The sequence below is a fragment of the Microcebus murinus genome, chromosome 10 (assembly GCF_040939455.1).
Source record: "Microcebus murinus isolate Inina chromosome 10, M.murinus_Inina_mat1.0, whole genome shotgun sequence".
NCBI classification, from domain to species: Eukaryota; Metazoa; Chordata; class Mammalia; order Primates; family Cheirogaleidae; genus Microcebus; species Microcebus murinus.
In genome coordinates this window covers 68,736,252-68,759,831 of record NC_134113.1, presented here as the reverse complement: position 1 = coordinate 68,759,831, position 23,580 = coordinate 68,736,252, and the positions used below count along the sequence as shown (strand labels likewise).

The 23,580-nt window shown below is 41.7% G+C and overlaps 1 protein-coding gene across 9 annotated transcripts in view; it reads left to right on the top strand.

The window, feature by feature from the left end:
• GRIP1 (glutamate receptor interacting protein 1) overlaps positions 1 to 23,580 on the top strand; it is a 617,604-nt gene that overhangs the window by 569,214 nt on the left and 24,810 nt on the right. For all 9 annotated transcript variants that reach the window (XM_076007469.1, XM_076007466.1, XM_076007468.1 and 6 more), the window contains 4 exons: positions 9,627 to 9,771; positions 11,931 to 12,070; positions 12,242 to 12,439; positions 22,725 to 22,881. In XM_076007469.1, the coding sequence (XP_075863584.1) occupies positions 9,627 to 9,771; positions 11,931 to 12,070; positions 12,242 to 12,439; positions 22,725 to 22,881 (640 nt within the window). The remainder of the gene's footprint in view (positions 1 to 9,626; positions 9,772 to 11,930; positions 12,071 to 12,241; positions 12,440 to 22,724; positions 22,882 to 23,580) is intronic.

Below are 23,580 nucleotides of genomic sequence, written 5' to 3'. Positions count from 1 at the left end.
GCAAAGTGAAAAAGCCAAGCTAGAGATGAATATGGATGGTGTGTGTGGTTGGCAACGTGTCCAATTTCAAAGCCAGGCTGTGCAGACACGTTGGCAGGAGTTTCAGAAACAACTGTGCACTTGGAGAGCTAGATCTTATTTTCGGTTGCTGATTTCCTTGGCTCATTTTTTCCCCTTTCTATTTTTCCCCTATAATCCTTACATATAATGTTATGGTAATTGTCATGTTTATTCAATATCTTTTAATTTTTAAGAGGTTCAATTTTTTAAATCCTAAATCATTCCATTGAAAAACACACATATACCCAAAATACAATTATAAATATTGGTGTGAAACATATATTTACCCAAACCAGATTTCCTCAAATTGCTATACTAAAATGTATACTCATTCAGACATGTTTTTATAAAAGATCACTATTTCAAAGCTATCATCTGATCACTGATTTGGAGGAATCCATGCGATCCTAGTATCCTTGTCCCTCGTGAGATTGTGAATATAATTTGAGTAACTGAATTCTTTTTTATTCAGAGTAAAACAAGGAAAAGAAAACCCTATTGTTAGAAATGTTTATTTGTTTGAGACAAAGTCTCATTCTGTCTCCCTGGCTAGAGGCTAGAGTGCAGTGGCATCATCATAGCTCACAGCAACTTTAAATTCCTGGGCTAAAGTGATCCTCCTGCCTCAGCCTCCCAAGTAGCTGGGACTACAGGTGTGCACCACCATGCCCAGCTAATTTTCTATATTTTGTAGAGATGGAATCTCGCTCTCATTCAGGCTGATCTTAAACTCCTGAGCTCAAGCAGTCCTCCTGGCTCAGCCTCCCAGAGTGCTAGGATTACAGGCATGAGCCACAATGCCTGGCTGTGACCACTGATTGTAATCATTTTACTAAAGTGTTGAATGAGGCATTCAAGAGGGTCTGAATTAATCCTGTTTCTAGTCCAGGCTGAGGGGAACAAGTAGAACGCAATGACCAGGAACACTGGACTGGCTTCACAATTAACAACCTGGGAAACTTGGGCAAATTAACTTCTGTGAGTTTCCTCATCTATAAGTGTCCATTTAATGCCTGGCATGGCTGTTTTAAGAATCAAAGGAGGTAATATATTTAAGCATTTACCAATAAATTTGTACCTAGTAAGGCCCTGTGAATGCTATCAACAGCCATTACCGTATTAGAGTGTTTTAAAAATTAATTTCAGCTTTATTTTACAATGGCCAAATCTTTTTTTTTTATTTCGGCATATTATGGGGATACAGATTTTAAGGTTTCAATAAATGCCCTTTCCCCCCTCCCCCCACAAGTCTGATTTTCCAGCATGACCATCCCTCAGATGGTGTACATGTCACTCATTATGTATGTATATACCCGCCCCCTCTCCCCTCCCCCCTCCCCAGTACCCTATTACTATAGTACCTATGTGTCCACTTAGGTGCTGTTCAGTTAATACCTATTTGCTGGTGAGTATATGTGGTGCTTGTTTTTCCATTCTTGGGATACTTCACTTAGTAGTATGGGTTCCAGCTCTAACCAGGAAAATATAAGATGTGCTATATCACCATTGTTTCTTAGAGCTGAATAGTACTCCATGGTATACATATACCACATTTTATTAATCCATTCTTGGATTGATGGGCACTTGGGCTGTTTCCACAGCCTTGCAGTTATGAATTGTGCTGCTATAAATATTCGAGTGCAGGTGTCTTTTTTGTAGAGTGTCATTGGATCTTTTGGGTAGATGCCCAGCAATGGGATTGTTGGATCAAATGGTAGATTCACTTGTATCGCTTTAAGGTATCTCCATATTGCTTTCCACAGAGGTTGAACTAGTTTGCAGTCCCACCAGCAGTGTAGGAGTGTTCCTCTCTCCGTATCCACGCCAGCATTTGTTATTTGGAGACTTTTTGATAAAGGCCATTCTCACTGGAGTTAAGTGATATCTCATTGTAGTTTTGATTTGCATTTCCCTGATGATTAGAGGTGTTGAGCATTTTTTCATATGTTTGTTGGCCATTCTTCTGTCTTCTTTAGAAAACTTTCTGTTCAAGTCCTTTGCCCACTTTTTAATAGGGTTATTTGATTTTTTCTTACTGATTTTCGTGAGTTCTAAGTAGATTCTAGTTATCAGCCCTTTATCGGATACGTAGGATGCAAAAATTTTCTCCCATTCTGTAGGTTGTCTGTTTACTTTCATGACTGTTTCTTTGGCTGTGCAGAAGCTTTTTAGTTTCATCATGTCCCATTTATTTATTTTTGTTGCTGCTTTGATTGCCTTTGGGGACTTCTTCATAAACTCTTTGCCTAGGCCGATGTCTAGGAGAGTGTTTCCAACTTTTTCCTCTAGAATTCTAATAGTTTCATACCTTAGGTTTAAGTCTGTTATCCAGCGTGAGTTGATTTTTGTGAGAGGTGAAAGGTGTGGGTCCTGCTTTAGCCTTCTACAAGTGGCTATCCAGTTTTCCCAGCACCATTTATTGAAAAGGGATTCTTTTCCCCAGCGTATATTTTTGTCTGCTTTGTCAAAGATTAGATGGCTATATGAGGATGGTTTTATATCACGATTCTCACATCTGTTCCACTGGTCAATATTCCTATTTTTGTTACAATGGCCAAATCTTTTAGAACACTTGAGGTTGTAGGTGTTTTCTCCCTCCCTCTAGATTCAGTCACCATTCTGCCTTCAGGGGCTTTTGCATCTGCCATCTTGCGTTACTACAGGAACATAACTCAAGTAGAGTTAAATGGTTCTTGCATGGGTCCCAGGCTCTGATACAATGACTGCTACCCAATCTCCAGGTCTTCAAAAATGCAGATAATCCTCTTGAAATGAAATCTATTGTTTTGTCTTGATTGCATCTGTGTCCAGTGTAAACGAAGAGGGGAGAGTTTGGTGATCTGACTAGGGCCTGAGAAGGAACCCCAAAGCAAAGCCGTGGAGACATTTGGGGGTTTGTGGGAAGAGAATAACATTTGCAAATCTATCCCATATAGTTTCCAAAAGTCTGCTTTGTATTACACTTTCTTTTCTTTTACAAACAGAGTCTCCTCTGACTGGGGGAAGGGAGGAGCAAGGGCAACATATGTAACCTAAACATTTGTACCCTCATAATATGCAGAAATAATAAAAATAAAATAAAATAAATAAAAACAGAATCTCTCTGTCACCCAGGGTAGAGTGCAGTGACATCATGGTAGTTCACTGCAACCTCAAACTCTTGAGCTCAAATGATCCTCCTGCCTCAGCTTCCCTAGCTGGGACTACAGGTGCACATCAGGACGCCCAGCTAATTTTTCTGTTTTTAGTAGAGATGGGGTCTCGTTCTTGCTCAGGCCAGTCTCAAAGTCCTGAGCTCAAGCAATCCTCCCGCCTCAGCCTCCCAGAGTGCTGGGATTACAGGCATGAGCCACCGCACCTGGCCTGTATTACCACCTTTGTGTGTCAATCAAATACACAGCTGTTTATGATTTCTCTCTTGATTTAGAGCATCTTACTCTAATACATAGGATGTTTTTAGAGACCACAAATTCAGTACTTTACTGTCACAGGCTCTAATATGTTTAGAGAAACATTTCCAGGATACAGCTTGTCCCATCTGAAGCAAATTACCTTTATACAGCCTATTACCTATTAAATCTGTCCTTCAAAGATTTGGGCTTTCATATTTTTTCCCCAGTTCACCAGTGTTAAGCCAAACTAAGTAATTTGTAGTAGCTTTTTCCCTTAAGTCCTAGATTGGAGTAGCAGAGATGCCCCATTATACGCTCCCAAGAATGATCCTGGTTATGGTAGAAACAGTAGCCGGAGGTATGTTGGCAAGACACTGGCTGCAGGAAGGACCTATGATAGGAAAAAGAGAGTCCTCTTCCCATTTTTCATGCTTGATGTCCCAGAGTGATGGCTCTCAAACTTGAGCGTGCATCAGAATCACCCAGAGGGCTTCGTAAAGCACAGATGACTGGGCCCCTCTCCCAGAGTTGAGACTTGGTGGGAATTCTTGCAAAACTGAGAATTTGCATTTCTAGTAAGTTCCCAAATGATACCAAAACTGCTGGTCCTAGAACTACACTCTGAGAAACGCTGTCACCTAAAAATGGAACTAGTTTTGAGACTAATAAATCGTCCCTTACATAATGAAATTTGAATTCTACCCTTAAACATTCCACACCTGTTTAGATCTCCCTTAGTATATAATTTTTGACGTGACTATAGGTAAAATGACCACACCAACAAGAAGGAAGCTGCAGAGTGTTGTTCTAAATGGTTTATTTTGTCAGGCCTGTCCAGGAAATTTAGCCATACTCCAAAATTAATTCCATCGCTTTTCGTTGAGGTGAACTTTGATTGACCTGCACGTGTTTGCCTTCCAAAGCTCTCTCCCAAAGCCTAGCTCCTGTTTGGCCGCAGAAGCAGCTGCCAGTATGGATTCCAGCCAGACAGTGTTCATTTTGTTAAACAGGCAGCACTCAAGAAGCCTGAAAATAACATTGCAGATAAGTAATGCAGCAATTTTGCATCTGTTCCGTGGTCCCATTAATTTTCTTAACTAGAGCTGAGCAGAACGAACAAGTAGGCTGGCCCCCTTTCCTGTCTTTCACTAATAGTTGCAAACCTTCTGCTGTGATATAAAAGCTGCTTATAATATCATTAACATCTGTTTGGGCTTACTTTGAGACTTACTGGTGATTCTGCATTTTTCCTTTTCAGAAAGTTTCCCTTCTCGTTTAAATACTCTAGTTGCTCCTTTCCAAGCCTTGCCTCAAGGAGAGCATATCCTGGAGAGCTCCCACCTCCTAAATGGTCTGAGCATCCCCTTCTAAATGGCAGTTATTACCCTCCTCCTAAGCTGCAGGGCCTGGCAGGTGCCAGCTGGGTTAAAGCCCGAGAAGGCAGATGGAATTGGAAGTTCAGCCTGAAGCTGACTCAACATTCCTGGAACGGTGGAGGGAGGAAGATCTAGGTTTGCTGTTCCCATCAGTGGCAGCCCATGTCAAATTCTCCCACTTTGAATGAGCCAGATTGGGTTTGCAGCACCTGCCTTGGAGAAGGAAACTAGACCTTGGCCTAGCAGGGAGTCTGACCCACAAAGCTCTCTTAGAGATCTCTTCCTGAGAACCAAACACTACCCGCTAACATTCATTCATCCTTTTGTTCATTTGTTTAAGAGTTTACTGAGTTCTCCCTGGTGCCAGACATAGTTCTAGGCGGTGAGGATATGAAGATAAAACTCTCTGTTTTCAAGGGGATCCTATTTTAATGAAGAAGACAGTAAAGAAATCTAAGGATTTCATTGACTGCCACACACACAAAAAAAAGCAGAAACTTTTCCTTGGGGCCACAGTGTTTTATTAAAAGAATAGAATAAAAACTTTGACTGTAATTTATAGGTAAACATAATGGAAAAACAAAATGTATTGACTTCTATTCATTTAATCTACATTTTTAGAATTAAATTGTCAACTGTAACAATAAGAACATCAACAAGTAAGATTTTACATGTGCTTCACATGGCCCCAGGGTCAAAACTAGAGTGAGTTAAACACAACTCTCATGGCAGTTAATGAGTTAAAATACAGAGTGAAGAGTTTAATGGTAGAACACGCATTCTCAAGGGGGGCGAAAATTGCTTCTTGGGGAGCAAAGAGTCTTAGATATTATATCACAACAGCTTTTGGCCTTCCAAATCTCAACTCTTCCTGATTGAATCTTATTCCTTACTATTTAATTTCTCTCATTAGGAAGCATTTTAAATTAACTTAGCTTTTCTCCTTGATAAGGAACAAAAAATGAAAGTAAAACGTTTAGAAACACTGGAAGAATGCCCAGGAGCTGTGGGTCTCATGGGAAAGGCCTCTAGCCCGAGCTGAGGAGCCAGGAAGGCTTCTTGAACAATAAGACATCTGAGTCAAAGTCTAAAGTAAAAGTAGAAATTCTCCAGGGGAACAAATGGAAGAAAGATATTTGTGCACAGGAGTAATAGATGCAAGGGTTAAAGATGCTAGAAAAGTGCTTTTTAAGGAACTGCAGTGGTTCCATGAGGAGAGAGAATTTAGAAGATTGGATTGGACTGGATTGGGAGGGAGGGTCTGACTGTCTGGAGAGACAGAGGCTGCAGCTAAGCTCTCGCAGGGGGTTCTATTTGATTCTTAAGGAACTGGGGAACCAATGAAAAGCATCAAGTAAGAGAGTTACATATTCAGAATTGTGTTTTTTAAATATTCTGGGAAGAAAAAGAAGAAATTATGTGTTGGCTACACCGGTGGAAATAGATGTGGGGAGGAGAGGCAAAGTCTGGGTTCCCAGCAGGAAGACCATGTAGGAGGAAGCCGTTGACCTGAAAATCTGGGCAGAGCCAAGATGGCAGAGTCCCGGAGAGCAGGGGTCACGGGATGCTCTGGGCACCTTGCCGTGTGGGCAGATGGGCCATGTGGTCTGGAGAAGACCATGAGCAGGCAGCCCCACCACTGTCGTCCAGGAAAGGAAGGAAGCCACTCTAATTAAACATCTGGTTACTCAAGGCAGCCATGTAGGGTTTTCTAAGAGAATATTATTTTCTTCTTTAAAAACTTATTATGAAATTTCAAATAGATACAAAGGTAGAGAAAAATAGCACAATGAATCATCATGCATCAGCCAGTGTCAAGAGCTGTTGACTTATGGCCTATCTTGCTTCATCTACACTCCCAGTCTAGTTTCTCCACCTCAGTCAACACTGGATTATTTTGAAGAAAATTCCAGGCATCATATCACTTCATCTTGTAAATATTTAATATTACTAATGTATCCAAAAGTTACTCTTTTAAAAACACATAACTAACATCATCACCTTAAAATACTAGCAATAATTCTTAATATCATTAAATATTCATTCAACGTTCATATTTCCCTAATTTATATATATATGTACAGATAGATGGATAGCTGCTTTTTTTTTTTTTTTTTTTTTGAGACAGGGTCTCACTCTGTGGCCCAGGCCGGAGTGCAGGGCATGATCATAGCTAACTGCAGCCTCAAACTCCTGGGCTCAGGTGATTCTCCTGCCTCACCCTCCCAAGTAGCTGGGACTACAGGTACACACCACCATGCCTGGCTAATTTTTGTTAGTTTTCTGTAGAGACAGAGTCTCGCTGTGTTGCTCAGGCTGGTCTCAAACTCCTGAGCTCAAGCAATCCTCCCACCTTGGCCTCCCAGAGTGCTAGGATTACAGGCATGAGCTACTGTACCCTGTCTTTCTTCTTCACTTCTAGCAATTTATTTGTTGAAGAAATCAGAAATGAGCATTCATTTCTGTTGTAATCCAAATACAGCTTTGCCTCATCCTGTTTCTACCCCAGTGTAGTCACAGGAATGTGTCCTTCCTAGTTAAGACACTGTCATTTTCTTGATTGGCATCTCCATTACTATCTAAACTCATCAAGCCCCAACAATTGCCTACTAGCTATAGTGAGGCCTCACATGCCTAATGAAAAATGTCCCCAGGTAAGGTGACCAGAAATGGACTATCCTAAACCGACTTGCTGTATCTCTGGCTATTTTTTCACCTTTGTGACACAAGGATGAATCATCTAAAAATAACAGAGTGCTCGCTCTGGTTGCCTAAGGAATGAGCTAACTAGAACCAGGTCAACCCGTTTGCCCAGCAAGTGGGGCTGCACCCAAACTCACCTTCCTATGGATCAATCTTTGTTTTCATCTGGAACAAAGTTTCAACTGAAACTTTCCACTGGTTCCTGGGTCTCCAGGTGCTGGACAACTGTCATTTCCTTCAAATCCCATAAAGAGCTGATGCCCAAATCCAAAACCCTCGGTGCCCATTGACAAGCTTGTGCTCAGCTTTCCCTGGATGGAGAGCGTGAAAGGTCAAGGTCAAGGGCACACACCCCCCACTGGATGGCCAGGAGAGTCCCCAGGAGTAACTAATTGGATGACTTAACCAGATTTTTATCCAGAACATAGTTGGTGGCACAGGCTGCAAAGTACATGTAATATAGCCAATAATAACCTATTCATTTAGGTGAAAGCCAGCTCTGAAGGGTGACCAAATATCACACTACAGGAAAATTTAGACTTTTTATTATTCGATTACCCTGTATGCTGAGGCTCCTCTCAGGAGCCCTTAGCAGGTCATCCCCAGCCCAGTGGCCACAACTTAAGCAACAGCCTGGAAGAAGTTTGTGAACCATCAAACAGAGCTATTTTAGGCTTGATATGGAAGATTCTCAGCTGCTAATATAAATTTGAGTCTAATATTGAAGTTTTTATACACTAAAATGTTGATTCAAGCATTGCAGTGTGCGGTGGATGGTCCTTAATTCTCAGTGGATGGAGCAGCTTATTAGGAGTAGAGCACTCAGGAAGTGGAGGTGATGGCTACGTTTCAAAACTGCCAATCCACGGCCAGAAGTGAAGCAAACGCAGGCAGGAGAGGACACGTTTTTTCCCACATTGCTTTACAGACCTTTCATTTTTATATTCACCCTAATCCTTCACTGCACACACAGATAATTGAATTGTTAACTCAAGCTTTTCTTTTCCTCCTTATTTTAGGGTTTCATATCGTAAATGAACAGCTGTTCATTGCAAAAAACGTGGCCATGTTAATGCTTGGCTATGATACAGTCTAACTGTAAAAGCTGACTATTTTGTTAAAGTAGCTACTGGACCATTTCATTGTATCCTTAGGTACAGAAATGAAACAGCTCCTTAACCATTCACAGCTCCCAGGCCCAAGGAATAAAACAAGAAGTGCCCAAGAACTTTGAGCATGTCAGAAGCAAATACAACCCTTTGAATTCTGAGACTTCGTATTTGCAACCCTGACACAATCACAGCACCCACCGTGTTGAAGGTGGCCCGTGACATTTTTCTGGCCAATGCTTTAGGCAGACCACATTCACCGATGTCTTTATGCTAATGTTAAATAGCCCAAATGAGTTCATGACATGTGGTAGCCTGGTATCACTATGGAAACACAGCTTACAATGTGGCTTTTACTCTATGAAAAGAGGAGACAGAATCATTCAACCCTCCCCCCTTTAATATCCATGAAGTCATCAATAGGACTCAAATTCTAAGGCAGTCAGTGGAATGATATGTAAGGGATTCTAGATTTCCCACTGCTGCCTGCAAGCTAAGTCCCACTTAACCATGTGTACGTTATCATTTGCTCCAGCCATTAGCAAAATCAACTTTTCTATATTGAAAGTTAGCTTGTGAGTAAAGCCTGAGAAACCAGAAATAGCATCTTTGCTGCTGTGTGACTCTCTCCTCCCGTATTACCTCCTCAGCCGTATGTTTATTCCCCAGGTGTTTATTCTCACAGACTCACAAAATGCCAGGCAAGCAGTATGCTAGGTGTGGACACAGTAGGGTGGATCGGTCACAGATTTAAAAGATAAGTCATTACGCAGTATCCCCCTTCCCTGGCACTGACGGTGACTCATCCCTGAATCAGAATGTAAGCTCCTATTAAGGAAATGCTACTTCCCCAAATAATTATTTTCTCAGACGTGATGCATTTGATGATGATGTTTCGAATTTTCTACTTTACGTATGAATATATGTGTCTTATTATTTTGCTTTTTCCGAAGAAACCAATTATGATTCCTTGGCATTTATTGCAGATGAGCAAGAAAGTTCCGGAGCAATTATTTACACCGTGGAGCTTAAGCGCTATGGGGGGCCCCTCGGCATCACAATTTCAGGAACTGAAGAGCCGTTTGATCCTATAATCATTTCAAGCCTCACTAAAGGAGGATTAGCTGAAAGGTAAAATTTGAAGGAACTGCTATAATTACGTGTGCCTGAGATGGGCTTCCTTCCTCCCAGCTGCATAAAAACAAGCTCCCCTCGCCTGGTTGGCTATCTGTTGGCTTTCTCAAATCCACACAAAGGATTGCTTTTAGAGCTTGAGAGCTCTCAGGCAGAGCCTGGACTTGACTTTGAGAGGCATCTTACAGGCGGTAAAAGATGTCATTGGCTGAGCGTTGATATTACTCTCTGAGATGTATAAACTGAGCACAATTGACTGGCGCTGGATTTATATTGTGTCCATTTTGGGAGGCGGAAACTAAAGTTCAGGGAGGTTAAAAGGCTTGTCCAGTTCAATTCAGCAAACATTTACCGAGCCTCCGTCACCAGATAGGTGCTGTGCTTAGCTGCTGTGTTTTCCAAAGAGGATGATATAGGCAGCTTCATCTTCTAAGATTAAGGGAAGCAAAGTGTAGTGACCCTTCCTAATAATATCTTGTAATTTGCAATGTCCATTTGTCCCTTTGGCAATGATGCACACCCTCCTGCCCCTCCGTCCCCCACTCGCTGCTAAACTGCATTTCTATCCGAGACGCGTTGTCAAGCATATAACAAACCCTGTAACAAAATCTGTCCTGCAGTAACCCAGCTCAAGGATGCACAAAGACATCATTCCGCCGACATTTGGAGACAGTGGTTTACAAAATAGAGACATAGCATTGCAGAGTTTTGGAGCTGCAATGTCCCTTAGAAATTAGCTCATACAACATCTTCATCTGTCAGATGAAGGGACGGAGGCAGCTCAGAAAAGGTGACCCTGTTGGAATTTAATATTCTGATATTAGCAGAGACACCCGTGATAGGATATTCTTCAGACATCCTCCTGTCCTAGATTTCTGTGTTACAGAGACAGTCTTAGGTATCTCTGGTAGAGAGACAACCAAGAAAAGATTCATATTGATCTAATTCAGGAACCTAGTGGTAAAGTGTCTATGGTACACATGGAGCTTTGACAGCCTAGAGAATTTTTAGGAGAAAATGAAGAGAACTTTATTATTATTATTATTATTATTATTATTATTTCAGGGGAAAATATTCCTTGAGAGTAGATGCAGTGGTAGACTTATTAAGTGGCCTCTCATAACCCATATGACCTGTGTCACTTCTGTTGCCCCCGTTGCTGCTGCACAGCACAGCACGGCCACCAGGCCATGCAAGCAAGCAGCATCGGAGCAGAGTCCCAAGCTGCCCTTTGAGCTGGGTCGATGCCTCACTCCCTGTATCTGAAGTGAGCATGGACAACAGGAGACGAGCACATGGGATTCCGCTCCACAGCCTTCAACCCAGCATAGAGATCTGAGTGTTACCAGTGCTGGCCTTCCCGGTGTGCTGAGCACCAGGATTGTAAACTCCAGTCTGCTAATTCAGAACTGGGTGAGGATGGCAAGAGAAGGGAAAAGAGCAAAGGTTTATTAGTTCATTGATCAATGAATTATTTTCTTTCCCTACATTTCAAGCAGTGTGCAAGGCCATTTACATATGTTTTCCTATTTAATCCTCAGGGCTTCCCAAAGATACGATTATCCCCTATCATAGTGATGAAGAAACTGACACCCAGAGAGGTTAAAATAAGGTACCCAGGTCACACAGCTGGGAGGTGGCAGAGTTGGATTCGAACATGCACTAATTGATTCCTACATTCAGCCTTTTTCAATCTCTGGAGTCATCAGTTAGGGAGGCCCAGGGTCCGGTGTGTCCTCGCCTCTCTGAACCTCACGTGTGGTGAGCTGGGTGCTGATTTCGTTAAACATTTTAAATCTGTAGAAAGAAAGAACGCTCCATGCTATATATACATCTCCACATTTGTTGTTCAACATTGTTCACTTTCTTGGAATTTTCAAGGGGGTTACCAAATGACTCAGCTTTCTTGGAATTTAAAAAGCACATCATCTTAAACAACTAATTAAAACAATTTTTCTAATTTTATTGGAAACTTAAAATTAATTCACAACAGATGCAGTTATCTTATAACATTGCCCAGGAGAAAGCTAGGGGAAGGGACTCCTAGAGACCCTTGCCGAGTCTTTATTATTATGAACGTATAAAGCACGTCAGGGAAGTTGTGATCAGTAGCATGCAGGGATTTTCTATCTTTCTATTACTGTTTGGTGTTTCAGGACCGGTGCAATCCACATAGGAGACCGAATCCTTGCCATCAACAGCAGCAGCTTGAAAGGGAAGCCTCTGAGTGAAGCCATCCATTTGTTACAGATGGCAGGAGAGACTGTCACCTTGAAAATTAAGAAGCAGACAGATGGTGAGTGGGCCGAGAGCCACAATTAAGGATTTCCAGTGCATTTCCTTCTGTGAAAGAATGTGCTAGTGTCTATGGGTGTGTTTCTAGGGAAATGAATCTGCAGCCAGAGTATTTGAGTATCCTTTAATTTCAATTTACTCTGATACTTAAACTCCTCTCCTGTCTATAAAGCCCAGTCTGCATCAAGTCCCAAGAAGTTCCCCATTCCCAGCCACATGAGTGACCTGGGAGACGTGGAGGAGGACCCCTCTCGGGCGCAGAAGCCAGGCAAGATCTCCTCCGACATGTACCCCTCCACCGTGCCCAGCGTGGACAGTGCTGTGGACTCATGGGATGGGTCTGGAATAGACACCAGCTATGGGAGTCAAGGTATGTCCTTGCTCTGGGGACAGACGACTTGTCATTTTTGAAGCCCATGCTTCTCAAAGATCCATCCTCTGCTCCACGAGGAGAATATCTTTATTTAACTTGTGTCTGCTTTAGCGCAACCATATTCAGCACACTGAGTACTTTTGCTCAGCTGGCCTTGCATTTCCTCCCGGTGCTGATAAGTCTTGAACATTCATCAAACACTAACAGGCCCCCTTAGCTCTACTGATGGCCAAGTGTTCAATCCAGAGCTTGTCCTTCAAGTTTAGATTAATATGAGGCAAACCATACAATAAAGTGGCTCTCTGAAGACATGCCCTATTATCTTATTTTTTTTTAGCAAGCTTTCCACAAAGATGGATTGGGAGTTCTGAAGAGGTGCAGAAGAGATTAGTCAATGATTGGTGACCCCATTTATTCCTGCCCACTCCTAACTTTAAGTAGAAACTTGCTGGGGTTTCCCTGAATACTCATTATTGGAGAGCTGTAATCCCAATATAGGAAAGTATATAGTAGATTTTTCTTCATAGATGTCATCTTCATGTGAAGAAATATTATCTATATTAAAAGTTAAACCTTCTTCTCAGAACATCAATACCTAAAGAGTGTCAGACTGAATACAGAGCATAAACTAATAGCTCCTTTATAAAATGTTTCCTTCCCAATGATCCATAGCATCAAAAGAGAAGTGTGTCAGAATCTCGTGGTATTTCTCCTTATCTGAGCCTTCCCTTCTCTAATGCCCTGTACAAATTCCAGCCTCCGAATGATCCTTTGTCTGCCCTAGGTTCAAGTCAACCAAAGAATAAAATACATGAACAGTGGGGAACACATTGCTTTGTAACTTAGTGAACTGTACTTTGAAGAGAGTTTTGCTCTCTTCTGGTTTTCCTAGTTTTCTTCTGTGTAACTCTCTTTTTTGTCCTCTGGGGGGAAAAAAGTGGGAAAAAAAAATGAAAGGAAACATTTCAAAGTTATCAAGTTGTTACTTTACTAGAGAGAGGATATTGGAGTTTGGTGGAGAAAATGTTTTCAACACCTAAAATAGAATTAGGGCTTTCTTTCATTTATCTAGCAATTAATTTCTCTAAATCATGATGCATTGTGACAAGTTAGTTATGCCACCAAATAACAGACATTCCCCTTGCCTGAGAATGAGTCGGCCACCAGAGGTCACCAGGTAAAGGACCCAAGTCACATTCTATCAGAGTAGACTCTGAGGTTAATTTGTTAATGTGCGTGTTTGTTTACTGTTGATGTGTCACTGTGGAGACGTTTCTGTTTACACAGAGACTTCTGTGAGGAAGTTGTTAATGTTAATGAGCTCTGCCCCATAAGCTGGTACGTGGGAACTCAGCTACTCCGTCCCTTTAGCTGTAGGAACAGGACCATAATTAGCATGACCTGTCCCTCATTAGTAAGAGGCGAGGAACCAGTTATTACTTGTGAAGCATCTTGAAAGTCTGAATAGTAGTCCTAATAAGATTCAGCTTGGCATTTGCAATTTAGAAATCTCTATGAGCTGAAGGGAGCTAAAGCATGAGTAGAGATAATGGCAATCAGGACAGAATGGAAATCCTCTGACATAATGAGAAAAACAGTAACAAGCCCTTATATTTGTAGAACACTTGAGCATTTACAAAGCACTTTCACATCACTAACCCCCAGTGATTCTCATAACGAACGTGGAAGTTGAAGGCCAGCGTCGATGACAGGATTTCAGTGTTTGGAGAAGGTATAGACGTCACCTAGCCTGAAGCCCCGTGCAGCCCTGGGTGCTGGGTCCTGCCTCGCTGCACCCCGACATGCCCATGCACTTGAGCGCCCCAGGTGACAGGTTTCTCTCTGTGCTGAGGCAGCCCTCCCGTCTCCACGAGGCTCCAACTCAGAAGTTCTCGCTTGCATTGAGCTGAAATCTGCCTATTAGTCCTAGTTCCACCCTCAAGGTCACTCTGAGCTAGACTAAAGCCTCTTGCACTGACAGCCCTTCACACACTCAGAGACAGCTGTCATGTCTCTTTTGAAGCTTTCCTTCTCCAAGCAAAATAGCCCCAGTTCCTTTAACTGTTCCTTACGTAACTTACTTTTGAGTGTCTTTATCGTCCTAAGGCCTCTCTTCTGAATGTGTTCAGGTTAACTCTCTACCTATCAAAGTGCAGCATTCAGAAAGGAAAGTGATACAACAGTCTGACAGCCCAGAGCAAAGCAAGCCTGTCACCTTCGTGGCTGAAGACAGTAGAACCAATAATCAATGCAGCCTACCTCGACATAAGAATTTTAGTGGTCATATCATATCTGTCCCTCATTTTGAGCTTACTATTTACCAGGATCTCAAAGTCTGGCTCTTTTTTCTTCTTCTTCTTTACTTGTGATTTGGGTTAAAACAGAGCCCTCCAGATGGAGCTTATGAGGTTGACTTTTTCAAAGCAAGGCATAGAACCAAACTTTTCTTTTTCTTATTAAATACCATGTTGTAAGATATAGCTTCTCTCTCCAACCTGTCCCTCCAGCCTCTCAGCAGGCTGTCTGTCTTATCCTAGGAAGACCTTGCACATTCTCACTGTTCCCTTTAAGTCTATAATAGCTGCCCCATTCCCCATAGAGCATTGTACTGCCATGATGCACACCTTCCTCCTTGGGCCAGAAATCAGTGTCTTTGCAGCCACATTTTATTGTTCTCTGCTGCTTCTCCAAAATGCCAAACTTGCCCTACTCATTCATTTAGCAACTATGTACTGACTGGCACAATAGAAGGCCAATATACAATGTGTACATACTGTTGGACCAAAGAGACATGGTCTCTGTGCTCTGCTTCTGGAAGAGATCTCTCAGCTGAAGGGTCAGTTAACAAGTAAACAAACATCGTATTACCAACATTGCTAAGTATTATTAATTAGTTAATGCGAAAGGAAATAGATGGGGTGATCACAGCTAGTGGAAAAAGAAGGTATGTGCTTAAAGAAGTCCCACTTAATCCTGTTGTGTCGCTCTAGGGTGCAAACTTCTTCCAGTCTGCCTCTAGGTCAGTGTCTTCTATCAAAATCTGCTGTGGGCCCCCTGTGTCTTATTTTTTTTCTCCTAATGCAGAAAATCCTATGATTTGCTTTACTTGTATTTAGCAAAAGTTAGTACAGGAGGAGACCGACAAATTGGCCTGGACTCTGCCATTCCCATGGACCAAGTAGCTCTTGTGGTCTCCGTAATTCTTGACTCTCAATTCAGCTAGTTATGTTTCTGTCTTATTTTTCTTCCTTTTTGAGGTCTTTTTAATCATTTCTATTCTCTCAGAAAAAAAATTCTCTTTCATCCAGGTTTCAGATGTATTTGCATAGAATTAAGTAATCTCTTAGTTAGTTCTTTTTATTTTCTTAGTTTTTCTGATTATATCCCCAATATCATTTCTTAATTGGTGTGTTTGTGTTTTTACTCTTTTCCTATGATTAGATTAGTAATAGTTTGTTTTATTTTATTTTATTTTTCCCCAAAGAACTGACTTGCATTTATTTATTAGTTCTACTCTGGGTTTGTTTTTTTTTTTTTTAACATAAATTTTTGCTTTTAACTTGATTAACTCTTTCATTCAGTTCCTTTTAGATTTTTTATTTTTTTTCTTGGAATTGGATGCATAATTTATTGCTTTTCATTGTTTTCATAAGGATATGTTCCTTCCTTGTGTTTTCATAAGGATGATGATAACCGATAAAGAATCCCAACATGTACAAAGTCCAACTTTCTTTTAATGTAGTTAAAGAATATAACAGACTCCATACAGAGCAAGTGACTCAACCATATCCTCCCCATGGCTGGGGTTTTGTTTTTCTCTTACATTTCTTTTCTGATCTCTACAAGCTCATGTCTCATCTCCTCCTATTATCTTGCCTTGCCCAATTTCCCCTGGGTTCTTATATATTTCTGCTTTGATCTCTTGAAAACAAAGAGTATGGCTTTGGTGTGCTACGTATTTTAAAAATTTTGTGATGATCTATTTGGTCATGTTTATCATTTGTCCATGGCAGACTGTTTCTCATGAGGATCCTTTTCATCTATTGTTGCTTTGTTTTTCTATTCCTTTGCTCTTGTGTTTTTTTTTTTTTATATTAACTTGCTCTACATCTTATGCCAGTTCCTTTTACAGTACTGCTTATCAATGAACGAGATGATGAACTGGAGATTTGCTAGAGGTTCTGAGAAAAAAAGAGCCCAGGTGTGTTCCAGGCTACCAAGCTCCCCCAGTTCACAGTGTTGCACACGTGAGGATGTTCCTCCTCAGCTGACAGACAGCAGCAACCGCAGGCTGCTCACAGGGCAGAATTCCTCTCTGCTGCCCTGACCCACTGAGAGATCGCTTCCTGCGGTCTGTAGCACATCTGCATGTGGTTTCCTTCCCGGATTTTCGCTGGTGCCAAATGGGGTCCAGGGCACTTCCTGCCACCAGCCCATGCAATGCATTCTAGGATTCCCAACAAAGCATTGCTGTATCGCCTCATGTCATGGTCCCAGCTTTGGTGGACTGGGCTGTCTCTGAAATCTCTGGCCCTAAGTGTCTTCTCACCACCGCTAACACCTTTCTCCCCATTTGACTGTCACTGAATTTAGCAACTTTTCTTGTGTTGTGTGGTTTGAGAGGACACAGATATTCTGGTTGTGTTTAAGATGGAGGTTTGCATTCTGTCATTTGTCATCACTTTTTGTTTTGAAAGAAGGCAGAACTATCTCTCCATAGCCCTTTTAAAACCACAGCCTTATCTAAACGCTTTGCATATTTCTTGGCAAGAACAATTACAAATAGTCACAGAAACATACGATTTGATTTTCTCATTCTTAACAAAATTAGGGCTTTAGGAAACCGATTTGGCAGGGGATCATCGGGCTCGCTTCCCTGTACTAAAATTGGTTTCTAAAAATGACAGCGGCAGCGAGAGCTTCAGTCCCCAAATTGTGAAGATTGGATTCCAAACTTTGTGACTATGAACCAACATTGTTTGATTTGTTTTTCTAAGATAGTACTGAGTGTGAATTAACAGTTACTAATCTGCATTAGTACAGAAAACCAAATATTACAATGTTGGAGTGTCACAATTTTACAAGTAGCTAAGGTATAGTTACTGTAAAAGTAAAAATCATCAGATCAGGATTCCATTCACTTTCAGAAGCATCTACATTTATGAATACCTATTTTCCACTCTGCAAATAAATAAAACTAAATGTTACTCTCAGTGAAAGGAATCTGCACTGAATTTTTTGCCTCATATTATGATGCAAGGTGTAAGACCAGATATTGAAACCCAGATGCATAAGAAATAAAGAAAGAAGAAAAAAAAAAGAGAAGTTTCCAATTCTAAATCAAAGGAGTAATTACTTAGGGCTGTACAATTTTAAAAATTATTTCTGTTTCCAGTGTGTTCCTTTTATCAATTTTTAATTTAAAATGTAGTTTTCAATATCATACCTGTACTTTAATTTTGTGTGCTTATGCCATCATTCAGTGAAAACAAGAGTTTAATTATATTCCTGGCAGTTGACTTTTCTTACACCTGGGTTGCCTCATTTATTCCATTCCTTCCCTGGCTTTTACGTTTTACTCCTGGTATAAAGGAATATTCCCCAGGGCTTGTTAACTTCTCGGCTGTGACAGCCAGCGTGCCTTTTACCTAAACCTAATTTTCATGAGAGAGTCCCTATTTTAAATCATGTTATCATCATTCACCTGCATCAGTTGGGGATTGAGTTTAGCTGCATAGAAAATCCAAATGATGGCATTTAGACAACAGGGATTTATTTTTTTCTCACTATAGTACAGGTTCTGGAGGAGACAGGTAGCCTCATGGTGTCATCAGGACCCAGGTATATTTTTATTTCTACTAGCTTAGCATCTCTGATACCACTCCTTTGCCATTGTCTGTTAAGAAACCTCCATCAGGCCTGAAATATTGTAGCTACTTCCTCATTTATCTTCTTTCTTTGAGCTTTCTTATCATCCCACATTTCTTTCAACGATCTTTAGAAAAACCAAATCTAGTTATGCCACTCCCTTGAAACAAACAGAAAACCCCTCTCTCAATGGTTCTCTGTTGTTACATGATAAAGCCAAAGGTCCTTAGTTTAAAACACTTTGTAATTTGAGTTCTTTGTAATCTAGTCCTCACCTACTCTGTCAGTCTCATCTTCTGACACTTCCTTGCTGTACCCTTTCCTACACACATCCTGAACTTGTCACTGTCCTCTAAGCAAGCTTTGGTCCTTGCCAGGTTGCTAGCATTAGGTGTTTTGATATGTTAATCCACCCCTTCATTTATCAATTCTAAATCCATGGAGAAATAGAAATCAGAGTCCGCTATGATTTAAAATATCAGCATTTTATTTTATTTTAGTTATTTGCTAGAAAAGCTGGATTGGTCCTGTGGCCAGAATCAGGATTATTATTTCCCTACCACCAACCCAGGTCTAGACATTGGGACTTAAATTTGGTTCAACTTAATAGAACTGAAAACCCCAACAATATAGTGACCTAAATTATAAAGAAGTAGGCACTTCAGAGGTGCTATATAACTACAGTGTCATCAGGGACCCATGCTCCTAAATATTTCTGCTCTATTATGCTTAGCATTTGGCTTCCATCCTTGGAGTCACCTCATGGTCCAAGGTAGTTACTAGGGCGCCAGCTATTTCATTTGCATTCCAGGCAGCAGGAACAAGGGTTGTAAGGAACCTCCTCAGAAGTCCCCTTAGCCATGTCATTGACCACAACGTCTAGCTTTGAGGGAGGCTAAGAAAAATAGTTTTAGTCTGAGCAATAATTTGCCCACCCCAAAACTGATATTCTGGTACTAAGGATGAAGGGAAGAATGAACGTAGCCTGCCACGGTTACCTAACTGCCCAGTCAAACCCTTCCTGCCACCACCAAGCTCAGAGGGGCTCAAGAATGGGACTCAGGTTTGTTTACTGCACAGAACAGCAACAGCGTGAGAGAATGAGTCCGGAGGAAGGCAGGAAGGGGCTCAGTGGCATGCCCAGTGTTCTTTTCCAAAACTTGCGGATTAGGTAAATTGCATGACTCCTATGGGGAGGAATAAGCGCAGGTGGCAAGAGGGACTAGAGTATTCCTGGAATGCTTTTCCCTCCGTAGGAGTAGGGCAGAAGTCCACGGATGGAATTGGGGACAGGAAGCAGTGTTTACCATGACTGCACCTTCACCAGGCTTTCTTCTGCTTGGCCAACACTGTCTCACCCAACACCTGTACCTAGTAAATGCCAGCTTGTTCTCTAATTCCAAGTTTGTATGTCATTTTTCCTTTCATGTTCCACGTTCCAACCCCCAAACAGGTCTCTGTTCTTCCATATTAGTGTATTCAGACTACGAGGATAGCATATTCACATACTATTAGAATTCATGCTTTCTATGCCTATTTCTTCTCCTCCCATCCATGTACCAAACTGTGCAGGTTTTGAGGAGAGGAACCTAGTTTTATTTATCTTTGCACTTTAGTTCCTCATATAATACCTGACACTTAAGAGACACTCAGACACTTACCGCATTGGTAGTGCTAGGGTTTATCTCCTCTCCTAGTCTCCCCACTTTTTTATAAATAAGGAAATTGAGGTCTTAAGGAGTTGAAAGGCTTAGTATAAAATCACAGTGGACATCTATGTTAATTAAAACCTCTTTGTGTTCTAAGCATTTTCCTAAGTGTTTAGGTATATTCATACTCCTTAATTCTCTTATCAACCTGCTAAACTACCTATCATTATCCCCATTTTACACTGAGGTTCATTGGCCAAAGCTACCAAGCAAAGAAGTGACTGATCTGGGATATAAACTTTAGTCTTTTCTTAACTTTAAAAAAAATCTCTGAGATGGGGTTTTGCTATGCTGCCCATGCTGGTCTTGAACTCCTGGGCTCAAGGGATCCTCTTGCCCCGGTCTGTCCACACCACCACACCCAGCTACTTTTCTTCTTTTAATCTCCAGGTCAGCATAGCAGGGACTAGGCGAGGGCTGGGATCAGAGCCAGGTCTTCTGACTTCATGCCTCACCCAAAGAGATTTGAATCATATCCCCGTTTCATTCTCTGCTTTGTTGTAATGCAATAATCATCGATAGTGCTTGCTAAGGCAGGGCATCCTTATTAGAGATGCACATGCCTTTCAACGCTGGCATTTTCCTACACCTGCTCAAGCCACACCTTACACTCTGCCCAAGCCCATCTACTTACCAACAACAGTTGGAAAGAAAATCAGAAAGTCTAGAACATATTGTGATTTCCCTGGAGAACCCAATGTTCATATGGGTTAACGCTTATAAGAAAAGGATACTCCAGGAGGATATAGCAATTAGCATTCAGCTCTTAGAAAAGTTGAAGCCTTATAAAGAAAGTGAGGTACAGGCTTTTTCTAGCTCTTTCTGTATCACAAGAAGTGAGACGTCACGTACTTGGGGTTGATTTATTTGGTTCTGATGGAGAAAATGGATAGTCCATCAGAGGGAGCCAGGCTGAAATTCAATGTTCCTCAGTCTCTTCCTTTCCAGAGAAGACTCATGGGCTTCCTTAATTCAACACTTTTGACAGCAGATGGCACATTCATCACACATGACTTCCTCCCAAGTGGCTAGCCACACACTTCTGCAGTGACCTGAGAAAAAGAGAGTGAGATATTGAACTGTAAAGATTCCCTCTGCTCGAGGACTTCTAATCCTTTGTGTCCTAAAATAGAAGGTTCTTAGAGTATTTCCATCATGTGGTGGAAGGCATTGCCCTGGGTTCTTGAGATCAAATCCTTTTCTCCAGAGAGCCTTATCCTCTGGACATCCTGCCCTGCCTGGGCTCCAACTAGTAGCAAGGAAGGCATTACTGGATCCAACAATAATGGAGAGAAAGTGAACAGGGGAGAGGAAGTAGGGATGTCACGGAGACAGATCATCTTATATGATCAGGGCATTTCACTGTACTTGGAGGCCCAGGTATTTCCCTAGGGAGCTTAATGGTCATAACAGTTAATGCTTATGCTGTATTAAGTGCTTTAAACACAGTAAAAAAAAAAAAAACACACACACACACACACACACATATCCTATTGCAATCCAGTGCACACATGTGAACACATACACACACGCAACACACACACAAGTCACAGCCTGCAGTGGTGGGCAAGGCAGTGTGTGGTGATTATAGCACAAGCTATGGAGTCACCTGCAATCAAGGCCCTGCCTTCCCGCTTGACCCCCCCAAAAGGATTTTGAAAAACTGTATGCCCCACCACATGCCAAAAGTCATCGTCTAAATGTTTTTCTCCCAAAATGTAAATGCTTGCGAAGACTATAATTTCCAATTTGTTGTAAATAAGCTTTAAATGTACTTCTGTCAAACTCTGGGAGCCACAGAGTCAGCTCAAATTCGTGGAAAATGTCCGTTATAGAACCTAATTGCCAAAGCCGTTCCTCACTGTCTCACCCATCAAGCTAATCAGATGTAACTCCCCGGCAGAGAAGAAAGTCAGGCTTCATTTTGCAATTCAAATAAACATAATAATAATGTTCCAGCTTCCTAACCCTTTCATCCATCATGCTTCTGAATTCTGGTTCTGAGACAGAGTGACGGATGAGTCAGAGCGAGGGGTGAAAGCCTTGCCAGGAATTTGCGCCTGCTCGAAATAAGGTCCTGCTCCCAGGAGACCTCATCACAGCAGCAAGGCTTCTCCAAATTATGCCTTGATTTGCCAGCTGGGAGTTCATATCCCAGGGCCCAAGCACCTTCAAAGGTTTGAGAAGGATGAGAAATAAGCCTTTCATTTGTAGAGTGGCAGGAGAACAACTGTGAAACAGGAGAGGAGCTTGGAGAACAGGCAGATCTCAGACCCCTGGTCCTCTCTCAGCTGAGTCCATTTGGGAAGCAGTATGTATGGGACCTGAGGATCTGAAAACGGATTCTCCTAAAATGATAGCTTGAACTCCCAGGATAGTTTGCAAACGGCTCTAGGTATTGATACTTGAAACCACTGTTTTAAGCCTTTCGTATCTTCATCTGTAAATTGCAAATAATAATGATACCTAACCTTCAAAGATGGTTATGAAGAATAAGGTGATACAAATAAAGTACTCAGTGAAGTCCTGGCTGGATAATAAGCACATACTGTTGCTATTATTATTATCATCATAATTTAATTATTATTAAGCAACTATTATAGTCGTTGCTGCTGTTGTCCAACCCCTCTACTGGTTAACAATGTCCTTTCCCAGTGCACTCAGTAACACCCAGGCCCAGTGCTAACACCTTGTTGATGTTTCAGGCGCTGGTTTTCAGGCCCCAGGTTACAATTTCAACACCTATGACTGGAGGAGCCCGAAACAGAGGGGCAGTCTGTCCCCGGTCTCTAAGCCTCGGAGCCAGACTTACCCAGATGTGGGGCTGAGTAATGAAGACTGGGACCGATCCACAGCCAGTGGGTAAGGTTGCATCCGGCGCTGCCCCATCTTGCCCAGCAGTGGGGCAGGACTCGAACTTCGCTACTTCCAGTGGCACATGTTGCCAGCATGAACTTCGTAAAGCCACCGTAATCGCCCATGCTGGCCACATGGTGCGATTCTGAAACTTATGCCTGACCAGAGGCAACCCCTGGCACCACCACACGACAGGGCAAGAGCAAGGTTTCCCCTAATGAGAACAATAGTGGCACCTGGGAAAATCTACTTCTATAAACTATGTCCTCACTCTGTGACAACTAGCTCTCTCTCCTTTCCTTTAAAAGTTTCACATTAAGTTATATTAAAAAAAAAAAGAAAGATACATCGAGGGTCCCATATTTTCAGCAAAGATGCATATTTTAGCATTTTGTTCCTTACCAAAACAGTTTAGGGAAATTTATAAAAAATGATAGCATTTATTTATAATGAATTTCTTTATAAGTGGGGAAAACACATTTTTCTCTCTTAGAGGAAAAATTAGACTTATCTTTCCCTGTAGATATAGCAGCTGAAATATATTCCCATCTTCCATTTCATTCCAGTAGGGCCATGTGGATGCAGCTCCTTCAGCAGTTGCCAGGAATAATCTGGAATTCAGTTAGTAAGACCATGGACCATCCTTGCATTCTTCAAGACCCTTTGCATTTCCCAAAGCACCCTTGCGTTGGAGCTGACTGTACT